The sequence below is a fragment of the Thamnophis elegans genome, chromosome 6, assembly GCF_009769535.1.
Source record: "Thamnophis elegans isolate rThaEle1 chromosome 6, rThaEle1.pri, whole genome shotgun sequence".
Classification (NCBI taxonomy): domain Eukaryota; kingdom Metazoa; phylum Chordata; class Lepidosauria; order Squamata; family Colubridae; genus Thamnophis; species Thamnophis elegans.
In genome coordinates, this window is record NC_045546.1 from 79,213,257 (window position 1) to 79,228,676 (window position 15,420).

Genomic DNA, 15,420 nt, shown 5'->3' on the forward strand with positions numbered 1-15,420 from the left:
GGACTTTTACTTGTATCTTCAGACCAAAAAATGTCCTCTGCTGAAAATTTGAAAGGTCAATAGATTTCCTGCCTTGTTTTGATGTGAAGACAAGATTTGTTTTAAAAAATGGAGGGAAGAGGTAAATCCAGATTTGATAACGGTTCTTAGTTTTAAGGTTTTTACAATCAAAAGTTGGAGTTGGCTTTTCAATATGTGTCCGTATGTGTATACACATATACATACATATACACATACATGGGGAAATATACAGTATGATATGTGTGAACCAGGGCTGGGTTCCGGCCAGTTCTAACCTTTTCTATAGAAGACGTTCCACAAATCTACCGTGCCGTTTAGAACCGGTTCCAGCTCCCTCCCCCCCGCTCGTCCGCACATCATCAAGATGAAGAGCAAGAGGAGGAATTCTGGGAGTTGAAGTCCACAAGTCTTAAAGCTGTCAACTTTGAACACCCCTGGGTTTTTTTTTTCTAAAGGGTTAGGGGTGCAAGGGTCTTCTAACTTGACAGCTTTAAGACTTGCGTGCTTCAAATGCCAGAGTTTCTGAGCCAACATTTTGGTTGCTAAGCAAGAGCGTTGTTATGAGTTTTCACCACATTTTACAAGTTGGCCACTCCCACCAAGTCACATGACTGCCAAACCACTCCCACTCTGTCACATGGCCGCAAGCCACTCCCACAAAGCAGGCCATACTTACAGAAGAGGTTCTAAAATTTTTTTGAAACCATCACTGGTGTGAACAATAATGTCTGAGTATTGTAGGCAAAAGAGAAAAAGTACTGGAAGCATATAATAAGGCAATTGGCCATGGAGTAGATTTTACATATTTAAATATCAAAGAATGTAGAAGTCTCTCTATTTATATTAGCTCAGTAATGATATTGCAGGTAAACTGGCTGTTATATTAGTGGCATAATTCTGTCCTGTACACCTACAGTATCGTCCTGCGGGCTTATATTAACTTGTTTTTCTTGAATGCTTTCTTTCTTTATAATTAGTTCAGATGTGTTTAAAAAAAACCTACCCTTTTATTTTTTAGTAATCACCAAAAAACCCCAATTAATCTGAAGATCATTAATTTCATCTGAAATATCAACGTAACAGCCGATTATTTTAATGCACTATAATTTTCAACCAGTTTTTTTTTCTCCCCATTCTGTTTTGGCTGATAAAGAGTCCACAGAAAACAAAACTGAGAAGGGTATTATTATCTCCCCTGACATTTAACTTTTTTTCTTTTAAAGATATTATCTATATTATGGTAACAAATTGAGGCGATGATTAAAGATCATAGCTCCACAGTGGCTCTTTGCAGAAATCTATGAAAAGTATCTCAGACCTCTGTACCTGGAAGAAAATGGATGAGAAGAAAAGGTAATCGAAAATGATTATGCTCAGTATCAAATCAGGGATCTTTGAGCCACTAATCCATAGTTGTCACAGAGGAATTCAGAGGAATTCTTGCTTTGCATCTCAGGCAAAAATGCAGTAGCACAGCAAACTGTGAGCTCTTAAGCTAATATGCAGCCCAAGGTGGCCAAGATATAAGATGCTGAATGCTAATGGATGTTTGCTGGGTCTGATTCCAAAGGTATCAGAAGGATTTCATAAAGAGTCTATGGCACAAGCAGGCAGATCTTTAAGCATTCCCCCTGTGGCAGTGGTGGGTTTCAAAATTTGATGGGGGTGTGGCCTCCTTTGTGGGAGTGGCTTGCCGGCCATGTGACCTGTGGGAGTGGCTTGCCGGCTTTCTTTCTTTCTTTCTTTTCTTTCTTTCTTTTTCTTTCTTTCTTTTTTTGTTTCTTTCTCTTTCTTTTCTTTTTTTCTTCTTTCTTTTCTTCTTTCTCTCTCTCTCTCTCTCTTTCCTACCTTTGTCTCTCTTCCATTTTTTCTTTTTTCTTTCATCTCTCTCTCTCTCTCTCCATCTTTCTTCTTTCCCTTTCTCTTTCTCTCTTCTGTATCAGTCAGGTGTGTGTGTGTGTGTGTGTGTGTGGGTGTGTGTTTGTGGCAGTGGTGGGTTTCAATTTTTTTGGAACCTCTCTGTAGGTGTGGCCTGCTTCCGGGTCCACTGGTGGAACCTCTTCTAACCGGTTCGGTAGATTTGACGATCGGTTCTACTGATAGTGCGAACTGGTAGGAACCCCCCTCGCCCTGTGGCAACAGTAGAAAACAAAATAAGGAAGAGAGCATTGTAGAATGGAACTTTAGATGGTAATAAAGCATAAGTAGGGACAGAAAAAAACTGCATCAAAATTAGAAGAAATATATTCATAAAAAAATTATCTGATTACTAGGATAAGAAGCCTGGGTTATCAACCTTGGAAGAGCTGGAAACTATGACAGCCTTGAGAGTATCAGTCTGATCTAAGATACATGCTACAGAGAGACAAGAAAATGACTCCTGTGGAAGAGAAAGAGGCCGAGAGCAAGAGCCTTCTGCTAAGCTGTCAATACATCAGTTGCCTTAATGCCAGTAAGTTTATAAGATAAAACAGCTGCCAGTGCTCACATATTGACTTTTTCAAGAAGCATGCATAAAAAAAAAAGACCGAGTGGCTGTTGTGTTTCCCTCCCAATATTTGTCAAGTGTTTCCATCACTCAGGCTGGGGGGCCAAATTTACACCCCTCAGACAGGGTTCGCAACTTGGGAGTCCTCCTGGACCCACAGCTGACCTTTGACCACCACCTGTCGCTGTACCAGGGGGCATTTGCCCAGGTCGCCTGGTGCGCCAGTTGCGACCCTACCTGAACGGGAGGCTCTCACAACAGTCCCTCGGGCCCTCGTGACCTCTAGACTGGAATACTGCACGTGCTCTACATGGGGCTGCCCTTGAGAGCATCCGTGACTTCAGCTAGTCCAAATGCGGCCGCCGCGAGTGATTGTGGGCGCACCGTGGTTCGCCCACCTACACCTATCCTCCATGAGCTGCGCTGGCTACCTGTTGATCTCCGGGTGCACTTCAAGGTGCTACTTACCACCCATAAAGCCCTCCATGGTAGTGGATATGAGTACTTGAGAGACCGCCTCCTGCCAATTACCTCCCTAAGACCTATCAGATCACACAGATTAGGCCTCCTCCGAGTTCCATCCGCCAGTCAGTGTCGACTGGCAACTACGCTAGAGAGCCTTTCAGTAGTAGCTCCGACCCTTTGGAACAATCTCCCCGTGGAGATCGTACCCTCACCACCGTCCAGACCTCGCACAGCCCTCAGACCTGGCTATCCCGTCAGGCCTGGGGATAAAGATTGTAATCCGTCCCACACCCGAATGATGAATGAATGTTGTGTTCTATTTTTTACTTATGTGTTGTTTATGTCTATTGTGTTGTATTCCCTCCCCATAAATTGTAAGCCGCCCTGAGTCCCCAGGGAAAAGGGCGGCCTATAATAATAAACAAATACAAAAAAAAAATACAAATACTTTGAATGTCAGCAGTCTAGACTTGGGTAAACAGCCTTCCAACTAAAGGTAGCAGGGAGTTGTATAAATCTTGGGACTGACCTCCCCCCCCCCCCCCAGTTTAGTCACAATGCGGAATGAAATGCAGTCCATTTCAATGACCATAACAGACCCTGGTACGGTGTACGAGACACTTATCTTTCTGTAATACAGTCCTTACGCACATCGCACTAATGAAGTTCCTCCTTAAAGATGTGAGAATTTACTAAACTCTGCAATTTCACATTGGTTTTTACAGTGGCCTGATCAGTGTCAATCTGTCGTATAGGCAGGTTTTAGCAGGCAAGACTTTCAAGGAAAGTTTAATTAAGAGAGAAGCCAGAAGTGCCATGATGGGAACAGATGGGAAATAACAGAGGTCTGACGGGCTCTGGGAAAACCCAACCAGAGCCTTTGGGTCAGAACCATTCTGGGGAAACAGGTGAAAAAGAACATCTCGATGACCAAAGAGGAACGAGCACTTCCTCGAAAGGTCCGAGATAAAGTTCTTCCACTGGCAGCAGAAGCTGTAGCGGCCACATTAATGGTGCCTTAAAGTTGGAGCAACCAAGCGAAGCTATTTGAGCAGGAGAGGTGCTGGAACAAGTGAATAGTGTGAAATAGTGAATAGTGGGTGAATAGTGATCAACCCAAAGCCTTTAAATTTAGATTTAAATGAGATCTGGAATGGAAATTAGTGGCTATTTGGCAGATGGGGATTTAACAGAGAAAAAAAAGAAAGGGCGGAGACTAAAACAGAAAGCCCTAGGAGACTTTTATTCCCAAATTTGGACTTGGAAAACATCAAAAATAATAAAGAACTCGGGGGGGGGGGAAATTCCTTTCTTTTTCTACCTTTTTCTATTTTTTGTGGAATATATACGGATTTTGACAGCTTTTGACAGCTAGAACACATTGCCTACAGCGGAGAGGGAGACATCTACTGAAAAGAGGGTACTACAAGACTTAATAGAAAACAACAGAGGAAAGTGCAGCTGTAACCTGGCTTGACTGTAGCAAGATAAATGTCAACTCCTAAAGTTTGCCATAGTTAGGAGGGGGGAGGAGCATATTTCATGCATACCTTCGGTTAGAATCAGATCTCAGATTACTGAAGCAGACTGGGAGGTGGCACCTCGTTGGGGAATGTGATTTATGACACAGACTGAGGGGAGGAAGGAACAGGGGTAAAGTTCAGCTATAATTTAAATAAGGCTGCGAAAAGATCTTGCCAAAATAAATGTCCTAATAAATGACTAATTTTCTTTTGAAGTATGGCCTGAGACTCATGAATCAATTAGAGCATTTTTGGGGGAACCTGACGGTCAGATCTACTTTTAAAATCTATCAAGATAACCATGTCTCCTGAATCCTGGACTCTCCAATTGCTCCCTCCAATATTGGGGGTGCTTGGGGGAAACTCAGGCAACCATGGCCGATGGCCAGCTATCCGAAGAGAGCCTGATTGCAGCCGGAGTGCAGCCTGACCTCAAACATCAAAGCCGAGATGCCTGCTCCAGTGGCAACCCCCTCGCACCCCAGACAGCTACAAAGCTTCCTAGGGTTTGCAAACTTCTATAGGCAATTCATCCCTCCTTTGCAAGATTGCCAAACCCATGACAGACCTAAAAACAGGGAGCCCAGGAACAAAACCTCACGTGGGACAACCTCTACAGTGGGACCTAACCTGCCAAGAGGCATTCGAAGCACTAAAAGAAATGTTTGCAAAGGAACCGGTGCTGAAGCATCCTGACCCTGAGCAACCCTTCGTGATCCAGCAGACACCAGCGACATGGCAGTGGGAGCAGTGCTACTCCAAAGAAGCAGCCAAGGGAACTTACAACCCTGCGCCTACACCTCCTGCAAGCTCACAGACACAGAGAGACGATGGGCCACATAGGAAAATGAGGCTTTCACGGTGAGATGGGCATTTGCTAACCTGGCGCATCTGTTGGAAGCAGGAAACCGTTCAAAGTCTGGATTGACCATAAAAATCTGGAGGCTCTCAGGGTCTTAGCTCAGCTCAGCTAATCATTTAGGGTTTGATTTAGTCCATTAGGTTTATGCAGGAAAATCTCTTCACAGGATTTAATTAAATTTTATTTTCTTTATCTCAGTAATATCTGAGGGCATCCTGAAGGCTACATCATCACACCACCCCACCACCACCACCAGTTTCATGTTTGGTGAATAAATGTAATATAGTAAATTTTTGGCTGTCTATCTTACCACTACCCACTTTGCCAAAAGAAGATGGGAGATCTCTACACTCTCCTGTTTCCAGGACGTTACATATTACAAATTACAGTTTATAAAGTAAAATTTACCTTTAAATAAAAAATGATAAACAAATATTATAGCAAGATTTTAAATGGAACAGCAATGAAATGGTAAAGACAATTATTCATAATAAGCACAGTATTTATTTCCTAATTTCAGGCTGCTTCTGATTCTTGTTACAGCCAGTTCACACAATTTTAGAAGGTTTTCATCAAAAATATTTTGCAAATTAAGCATACAATAACTTGTAGCATGGTGCAAAAGATTTTTGATGAAAACCTTCTAAATTGTGTGATGCATGGTGGATGCATCTTTGAGTGACGATTTGGGCCTGCCTCCAGTTCTAGTGTTCACTATTTCTTGAGAGAAGTCTATATATGGGTTAGATACCGTAATAACTGGTTGTGAGAAATGGAACAAACGAGAAAGTTTTCACAGCACCGCGTGTGGGAGAAGCACTGAGATACTCTATATTCAGAAGAGGGCAAAAGAACAAGCCTGTAGATAAGGCATTTCTAGAACATTGCGTATTGCCTTATTTATCAGTAATAATCCATTCTTGAATAGAAACAAAAAGAAATGATTTCAATTGGAGGTTTTTTTTTTCTGTATAGTAGGATTAAAGATTCTGAACTTTTACATCGTGACCCGACAAAAGCGCGAACGTCATAAGCGCGCTGACAAAACCGCGGCGCTAACCGTGATGTCAAAACCGCGTCGACAACAGCGCGCCGACAACAGCGTGCCGACAGAAGCACGATTTAATTTAAGGTAAGATTTAGGGTTAGGTTTAGGGTTAGGTTTAGGGTTAGCGCGCTTCTGTCGGCGCGCGGTTGTCGGCGCGCTTCCAGGCTCATTCGTCGCGCGGTTTTGTCACTGCGGTTTGTCAGGCGCGCTTTTGTCGTTCGCGCATTTGTGGTGGAACCCTTTACATTTGTAAAAGTGGAAGACTGAAGGGACAGAACAGGAAGTTACAACAATTAATGGCACACAAAGTTAGAAATACCAACTAACTTCTAACTTCTAACCAAAGTTAGAAACATCTTCAGCTAATTCTGAGCAGGGAAAAGGAAATCGTCCCTGAGTAATTACAATGAAATTCAGTATCAGAAGGTATTATACAAGCAATTGATGCAGTAGGGGTTGTTTAACCATCTCTTGTAACTATATAATTGATGCTTATGACCTGAGATTAATCCAGATTTCATAATAATATAGACACATGATGAAATGTCTAATGATAATGTGCAACAGCTCCAAACTGGACTAGATTCCAATTCCTAATCTATTTTCCCTTTCCATTTGAGAGGGAAAATTCATGGGGTTGTTCTTTCTTCTTCTAATGATTCTCTCCCTCTTGATTTTGTAAGAGGAGGGTAGCTTATTGCACAAATCCGTGGGAATGAAAGATTCTTAAATAAGGGAATAAATGAATAAAGAGATCCCAATAGATCTAAGAAAAGGTGGTAGAGTGTCAGGCAGCTTAGGTATCCTAAGGTATCCTGAGGTATACTCAGTAGCCAACGTTTGCCCTGTCTGCACTTGTGCAGGCCGGAAGCAGCTACTTATCCACCCACTGACCTGTTTGCAAGCTGCCCTGGATCCACAACTTCCTCATTCATTTTTGTTTGTTGGAAATCAGCAGGAAGCTGTAAGGAGGTGCTTGTTTAATGACTGGTGATTCTCACTCACAACACATAGTGCTGGGATTGCTGTTGCTAAGTAATGAGATCACGGTGAAATAGGATTTTGCAAATGCATCACTTAGAAACAGAAATTCTGGTCTAGTGCAACTACAACTATTACTACTGATAAGCAAGAAATTTAACATGACCATCCATATCCCAAACACTAGAGCACTAACTTGAGTTAATCTCTTTGTAAAGATTCAATTGAATTCTAAGATATCACTTTTCTGAACCACATCAACACTCTGTATCAAAACACTGAATTAAAATGTTGTCTTTGAATTCATCTAACGATTCAACACCTCTTACATGTATAGATTCTATCCTTGCAAACTAAATCAACTTCCCAATTAGATAAACACCACTCAATTGTCTGAAAACACGAACTGAAACGGATTGAGCAAACTGAATGATCATTTCAATTTCATTAGAATTGATCCTTAGATTCCCAATGAACAACATCCAGCCAATCATATAAGGATTGCGTATGCATTGAAAGGAATAGCTCACAGTGCTTGGAACACTTTTTGAAACCCCTTTCTTTAGGTACAAGTAGCTACACTATACTTATGAACTAAATGTAGTTACATGCAGTAATCACCATTGGCTCCTCTACTACTGCTGCTAATGTCACAAAGGAATCTTATGGATGAGTCTTAAGTGTTGAAATGTATTAACCATTACCACATTTTCACTCCTAAGTCTTTTGACACTGGATAAGTTAAAACCAGGACCGAACGTGGGAAGCCTCTAGCTTTTAATTATCCCCAATCCCTAAAGTCCTGAAATTGCACTCTTGAAAAATTAGCTATTTCCTTGCCAATGTTTTTTTTAGCACAATTCAGGGATGCTAGGGGCACATGACTCAAGAGCTTGCTGCATGTCCATCTTTATCTAAGCCTAAAACTTTAAAAATGCATTTAGTGAACTCAAGACATGAATAGTGAGAACCATTGTACTTTAATGCATTTCATAACCATCAGCATCTGGAAGATTAGCATTCTCATCCATTTACTTCTATCAAAGGAAAGGATGTAGAACAAATGTACACAAACAGCATTTTCAGCTGAAAGAAAAAGCTATTCAGCCAAATTTTAAATTTGATTGTTCCATTTCTTGTATTTTGGGAGCTAGATTTAGATTACGCTTCAAGGTGCTAGTTATTACTTATAAAGCCCTTCATGGTATTGGACCTGGGTACTTGAGAGACAGCCTGCTGCCAATTACCTCCCAAGACCCATTAGATCGCACAGGGCCGGCCTCCTCCGGGTTCCATCTACCAGCCAATGCCATCTGGCTACGACCCGGGGGAGGGCCTTCTCTGTGGCAGCTCCAGCCCTTTGGAACAAACTCCCCGCGGAGATTCGGACCCTCACCTCTCTCCCTGCTTTCCGAAAAGCCGTTAAAACCTGGCTGTGTCGGCAGGCCTGGGGTTGATGAGCTCCTCCCCTCTCGACAGGTGTGGTTGTTGGTCATTTTAATATGTTTATTTTGTACTTGTATGTTTCCCTTTCCCGTTTAAGTTGTTCGCCGCCCTGAGTCCCTTTTAGGGAATAGGGCGGCATATAAATAAAATAAAACTTAAACTTAACTTAAACTTAAACTTAGATTCTAATGTGTGTTTTAAACAGTGTTCTGGCTACTCCATGTGTTTACTGTTAAAACAACTTGAGCTCATAGAAAAGGAAGCTATAATATTTTCATTAAAATAAACAAAAAGAAATTAATAGAGAAAATGATAGCCTGCTATCTCTCATGAAGATGAAATAACTTTTTCAAAGGGCAACTAATAATAAAAGCATTAGGAAAATTGAGAGATATGAATGGAAGAAAATCCAGTCTTTCAAGTCATATTGAAAGTTACTTGACTAATTTGGATTTCATGGACATAGAGATTTTTTTAAAATAGAAAGCTGTAGTTTTTATTGTATCTTATATTCCTCAACCTTTGTACAGATTTATGCCATGAATAAATGATATATCACATATTTTTCCTTTTTTCTAGTATATATTATTTTCATTCAGGTGCAAAGAGAAGAAAAAATGCAGTCATACAAATGACACCATATCCTCTATTGTGAACTCTAATTAAAACCGAAGCTTGAAAAATAAAAACAACTGTTATTTCTATATTCTTTGTACAAATCTATTGTACTTACATTTATTTTGGGTCTTCAAGTAACTGGTGACTGCCTAGTATAGTCCCTTGTTCTTGGCAAGGCTTTTCAGAAGTGGTTTGTCATTGCTTTCTTCCTAAGGTTGATAGAGAGTGACTGATCCATATCCACCCAGCTGGTTTCATGCATAAGGCAGGACTAGAACTTAACAGTCCCTTGCAGAGGTGGGTTCCTACCAGTTCGCACCAGTTCGGTAGAACTGGTTCGTCAAATCTACCGAACCGGTTAGAAGAGGTTCCACCAGTGGACCCGGAAAGCAGGCTACACCTACAGAAGAGGTTCCAAATTTTTTTGAAACCCACCACTGACACACACACACACACAACACACCACACACACACACACACACAGACCGACTGACCGACTCACACAGAGAGAGAAAGAGAAAGAAAGGAAGAAAGAAATAAATAAAGAAAAAAAGAAAAAAAGAAAAAAAAGTGAGAGAGATGAAAGAAAAAGGAAAAAGGGACAGAGAGACAAAAGGAAGGAGAGAGAGAGAGAGAGAAAGAAAGAGAGAAAGAAAGAAAGAAAAAAAACACATGGCTGGCAAGCCACTCCCACTAGGTCACATGGCTGGCAAGCAACTCCCACAAAGGAGGCCACACCCACAGAGTAGGTTCGAAATTTTTTTGAAACCCACCACTGGTTCCTTGGTTTCTAACCTGGTGCCATAACTACTACACTGGACTCCTTCTTAATTCACTTTTACATATATTTTGAGATAACCAAAATACATAGCTTAAAAATTCTAAATAAAGCTCAATAGATAAAGTTATAACCAGTTAATTGGGGAATACATTTCCTTATAATATCAAATGTTTGAAAGTGTTTGAAGATAATATTTTCACAGGATAAATTACTTGGGTATGTCTAAGGGACTAGAGAACCTGTTAATCAGGGGTGGCAAACCCGCAGCCTGAGGCCCAGATGCGTCACGCGCTGGTCACCCCACAGTGGTGGGTTGCTTATCCCCTTCCAACCGGTACGGTTGGAACGGGGCCGGCGGCATCCTCGTGCACGCGCGCAGTTCACGCATGCATCTTAGCGCCTGCGCGATGCTCCAGCTGCTTGTGGAGAATCACACAGGCGCTGTATCTATCTCCCCTTTCCATATTCCGCTCTTGCCATTACCAACCACGCTCACTTTGTGTCAGTATCCACTGTTTTCTTATCTCTTTGCTCATTTTTTCTTCCATCTTTTGAACTCTGTCATCCACTTTCTTCACTTAATAAATATCCTCAGTTTCTCCATCAGATTTTTCTGTTTTGTATTCCATATTCTCCAAACTCTTTTCAATTCTCTCTGTCACAACTAATAGATTTTGAATTTCAAACATAATCATTTGCAATGTTACACTTTCTTTTTCCTGCTGAGCCATTCTTTCAATTTTGCAGACACTGCCACTACAGGGTTCAAGGCTATTTTAATAAACTTCAAACAGGTACATTTATTATCTTTCAAGTCAAAATGTTGTCTTCCCTCCAATAGCTAGTGATAGAACTTCCAAAGGAACCTGTATAAACAACTTGTGCTCTTCCTACTATGACTGTCAGTAAACAAACTGAAAGAACCTTGAATCACAAGTGATCAAAGAGAAAGAAGAAAAAACAATGTATCCAGCCTCCAGCCTCTAAATGGCAGTGTAACTGCTTTTCCTCCTGTTGTTACAACCCTCTTTATAATCCTTCTTATCATCTTCTTTATATTCCAAGCTTAAGAAAGAAAAAAAATCTTAAATGGAGATCAAAACAATCCAATCAATCAAATCAAGCATTATAAAAAAAGAAGAATTTTAATCCATAGGTATAAGCAAAAGTGAAAAAGAAGAAGAAAGAATTAATCCACTCAGTTTAAAAAATAGGGAGCCCCAGCAAAAGTTCCATCCGTGAAAAAAAAGTTAGAAACTGGATAACACATTAAGTTCAATGCAGATCAATCTCGCCGCCTATAGTCTTCTGTCTTCAATCTTAACTTAATTTTTTTCCTTGGGTAGTCTCTTTCTCTAATATAAAATTTCCTCACCAATTCGACATACTTTCTCTTTCTGCTTTCTTCCCATTCCGGAGCTGTCCCAACTTCAGCAGCTTCATTAGCTGTGTTTCTGTCGCCGGAAAAAAAGGGCTATTCCTGGATCTTTCAGGGATTTTGCGGTGTCCCTGAGATCAGCAGGAGGTGCCCTTCTCAATCACCGTCTCTGCGGGACGGTTTAGGTCCAAATGGACCATCCAGTGGCAGAAATTCAACTGCGATCTTGGAGCACCAAGATCGCATGTCATGCCGTCGCGACATCAGGTCTCCTCCCCAGGATCATGAACTTTCAACTGGGTGGAAACCCAGGAAGCTTTCAGATTCAGGTTTCCACAGATGTACCAACATGTCTCTCTTATTAAATTGGAAGTTTAAGGATAGTTCTGCCTTGGACTCTGATTTATTTCTGGATGATATGTGGAATGCCGACATTCACTTTTTTAATGCCGTTGGTCACTAAATGAACTGTTGGGAGTCGAGGACTATATCCCAAAGTATTATTTTTATGTTACAACAAAGCTAACCCTTTGTATGATGTAGTGAAAATATACAATATATAACATTAACTCAGAATACTATTGGTCAGATATATTTTTCACATGAATTGAAAAATGTCTTACAGAAATGTACACATCAACAGCCTTCTACACAACAGCTTTAAAAGCAAATAAGTCAGCCTTGACTTCTGGCGATTGGTTTGGACAATCCCTGCAGGATTTTCAGAAGTAATATTCTATTGCCTTCCTCCAGGGCTCAGATACTGTCCAAAGCCACCCAGCTAACTCTGTGCCCAGGTTCAGGACTGGAATTCATGATCTCTCAGCTTTAGCCTGGGATCGTATGGCAAATTGCCACCATCTTGGATTTGCAATTCTTGTGGATAAAATGAAAAGTTGGTATTACCCAGAAGAAAGCAAAATTACAATACAATATTACAATAAAGCAGCTCACTGAGTTTGCTTCTAGTTGAGCCGAATGACACTCCTATTAGCAGAAGAGAGGAAAATGTCTTTCATCTCTGTAGACTGCCTGAAAACTGCTTCAGATGAATGTGAAACTCTTTGTATGAGAGAATGCAAGAGAGATTAGTTAAACAAGTATTCCTGCTGGTGCGATCCTTCCAATTCTACTTAAACTTTTCATCTGTTTGTACTGTTTCTATCCTTTGTCAGATTTAACCTACAGCACTTGAACAAAACTCAAAAGCACATGCAGTTTTGCACATAATAAATAGTGTCTGTCACCCCCCCAAAGATAAAAACACAAAATACATACAGAGTTTTCAAGATTCACCAAGAAGAATCCCATTCTGGCAGTATCTTAACACATTAAAGTGCTCAGTATGTTTAATTTCTCACCTAAGCTTATGCAGGAATAACATATTATATTACATTTTAGCAAACGTGGGGTGAAGCAAATAAATATCATGTTGTCACCTACCTATTAGTTCTTTATTTCGGACATCTAAGGCCATATTCCGTAAAGCTGTTGCAACCGCACATACACCCGATCATTGTCTATTCGAAGAAGTTCTACTAGTATAGGCAGGCCTTTTTCTTTCCGTACTGCAGCACGGATATATACTGACCACTGCAGGAAGGGAGGGGGGGAATGAACATGACAAAGCAGATAAGTTTCATCAATTGAAGGCTATGGCAAAAGTTATTTAGAAATGGAAAATAATAATAAAAGTCATCATTTTATATAAATGATGTACTATCTCCCTCTGTACTATCTCCATGGCCATACCTCCCAGGGAGAGGAAAAGGGGAATCAAGAAGGGAGCTGAGAATCTGTTCAATTAGCACCAGTTGCTCCCTGGTATGGGGCATCTGACAACAGGACCCTTTGAATCAGGTTGGATATTGGCTGTCCCAAGCATGAAGTGCTCTTTGAAACCATGGCAAGAAAGCCGTGCCGTCATTAGCGCCCACAACAGCGTGCCGACAAAACCGCGCCCACAAAAGCGCGATTAGGGTTAAGGTAAGGGTTAGGATTAGGGTTATTACCTTGTTTTCGCGTTGTTTGTTGATGGCACACTTTTGTTGGCACACTGTTGTGGGCACGCTAATGACATCATGGTTTTCTCACCGCAGTTTTGTCGGCATGCTTTTGTCGTGCGCGCATTTGTCGGTGAACCATTTAGACTGCTTCATGAGGTTTGATATTTTGAATGTGTCTCCTAACAGTTTCCAGGGATTTTTGAATCAGAGATTCATTGCCCTTCTGCGACTTCATTCGTACATCTTTTGTTCTATCTGAGAATCTCAGATCCAACCCATTTGGCCCATGGCCAGTCTCTCCAGGAAAGTCTAGGGCCGTATGCTACCCAATTGTTACTTAAGAATAAAAGAAATATTTAACTTTAACATTTAACTTAAAATTAATGTGTCAATCATCAAAGCTTTGTTTGGATCACCTCAAAATGAGAAATGGCTACTGGTCTCTGGCTACATGGTTTATACTACTATAGCCATGGAGTTGAGATATTGTTTCCCTTTTTGTAAGTGTTATACACACAAGTTACAGGACAGATAAATGCTCAAGAGATAATATTTAACTTAAAATTAGTGTGTCAATCATCAAAGCTTTGTTTGGATCACCTCAAATGAGAAATGGCTACTGGTCTCTGGCTACATGGTTTATACTACTATAGCCATGGAGTTGAGATATTGTTTCCCTTTTTGTAAGTGTTATACACACAAGTTACAGACAGGTAAATGCTCAAGAGATAATATTTAACTTAAAATTAGTGTGTCAATCATCAAAGCTTTGTTTGGATCACCTCAAAATGAGAAATGGCTACTGGTCTCTGGCTACATGGTTATACTACTATAGCCATGGAGTTGAGATATTGTTTCCCTTTTTGTAAGTGTTATACACACAAGTTACAGACAGGTAAATGCTCAAGAGATAATATGTAACTTAAAATTAGTGTGTCAATCATCAAGCTTTGTTTGGATCACCTCAAAATGAGAAATGGCTACTGGTCTCTGGCTACATGGTTTATACTACTATAGCCATGGAGTTGAGATATTGTTTCCCTTTTGTAAGTGTTATACACACAAGTTACGACAGGTAAATGCTCAAGAGATAATATTTAACTTAAAATTAGTGTGTCAATCATCAAAGCTTTGTTTGGATCACCTCAAAATGAGAAATGGCTACTGGTCTCTGGCTACATGGTTTATACTACTATAGCCATGGAGTTGAGATATTGTTTCCCTTTTGTAAGTGTTATATGCACAAGTTACAGACAGGAGAGTCCCATCTCTCACACAACTGGCGTGAAGGAGAAGAAGCCTGGCCCAAGCATTTGCTTCGTCCAGCAAAGTGGGAAGTGGCACAAGGAAAGTATTACACAACCTATCACCATTATATACCAAGAATGGCAAAGTGACAAAGGCATGTTCAGAAGGGTAATGCCCTCTTTCACCACCATTTCACCCTTGCCATAGATTGAACTACATCATCTAGCAATCTTAGTCAACAAAGCTGAACATGAAGTAAATTGGAGAGTTTTTTTTTACTCCCCCCTCCCCGAAAAAATCAACATGAGAGTATCCATGAGGCTGTCTGCATTTCCAATTAACACATTTTTAGAGTATCTGGACCTTCCACACCATTTACTTGCCAGGAAACCAACCAGCTTAACTAACCAGAGAATAAGGTATTTTACCCCAAAGGTCATATAAACATGTAATTTCTTGAGGGAGGGAAATGAACACATGCAATTTTGCATTTCCTTCCATCACTGAGCCTAAATATTTTCAGATGCACATACATATCTGAAAGAACTTGCACTT

The 15,420-nt window shown here is 40.7% G+C and overlaps 1 protein-coding gene across 1 annotated transcript in view; it reads right to left on the reverse strand.

Annotated features, from left to right (window-relative positions):
- Positions 1–15,420, reverse strand: part of CTNND2 (catenin delta 2) — a 256,541-nt gene that overhangs the window by 53,418 nt on the left and 187,703 nt on the right. The window contains 2 exon segments of the mRNA XM_032219498.1: positions 13,055–13,114; positions 13,117–13,204. Coding sequence (XP_032075389.1) covers positions 13,055–13,114; positions 13,117–13,204 — 148 coding nt within the window.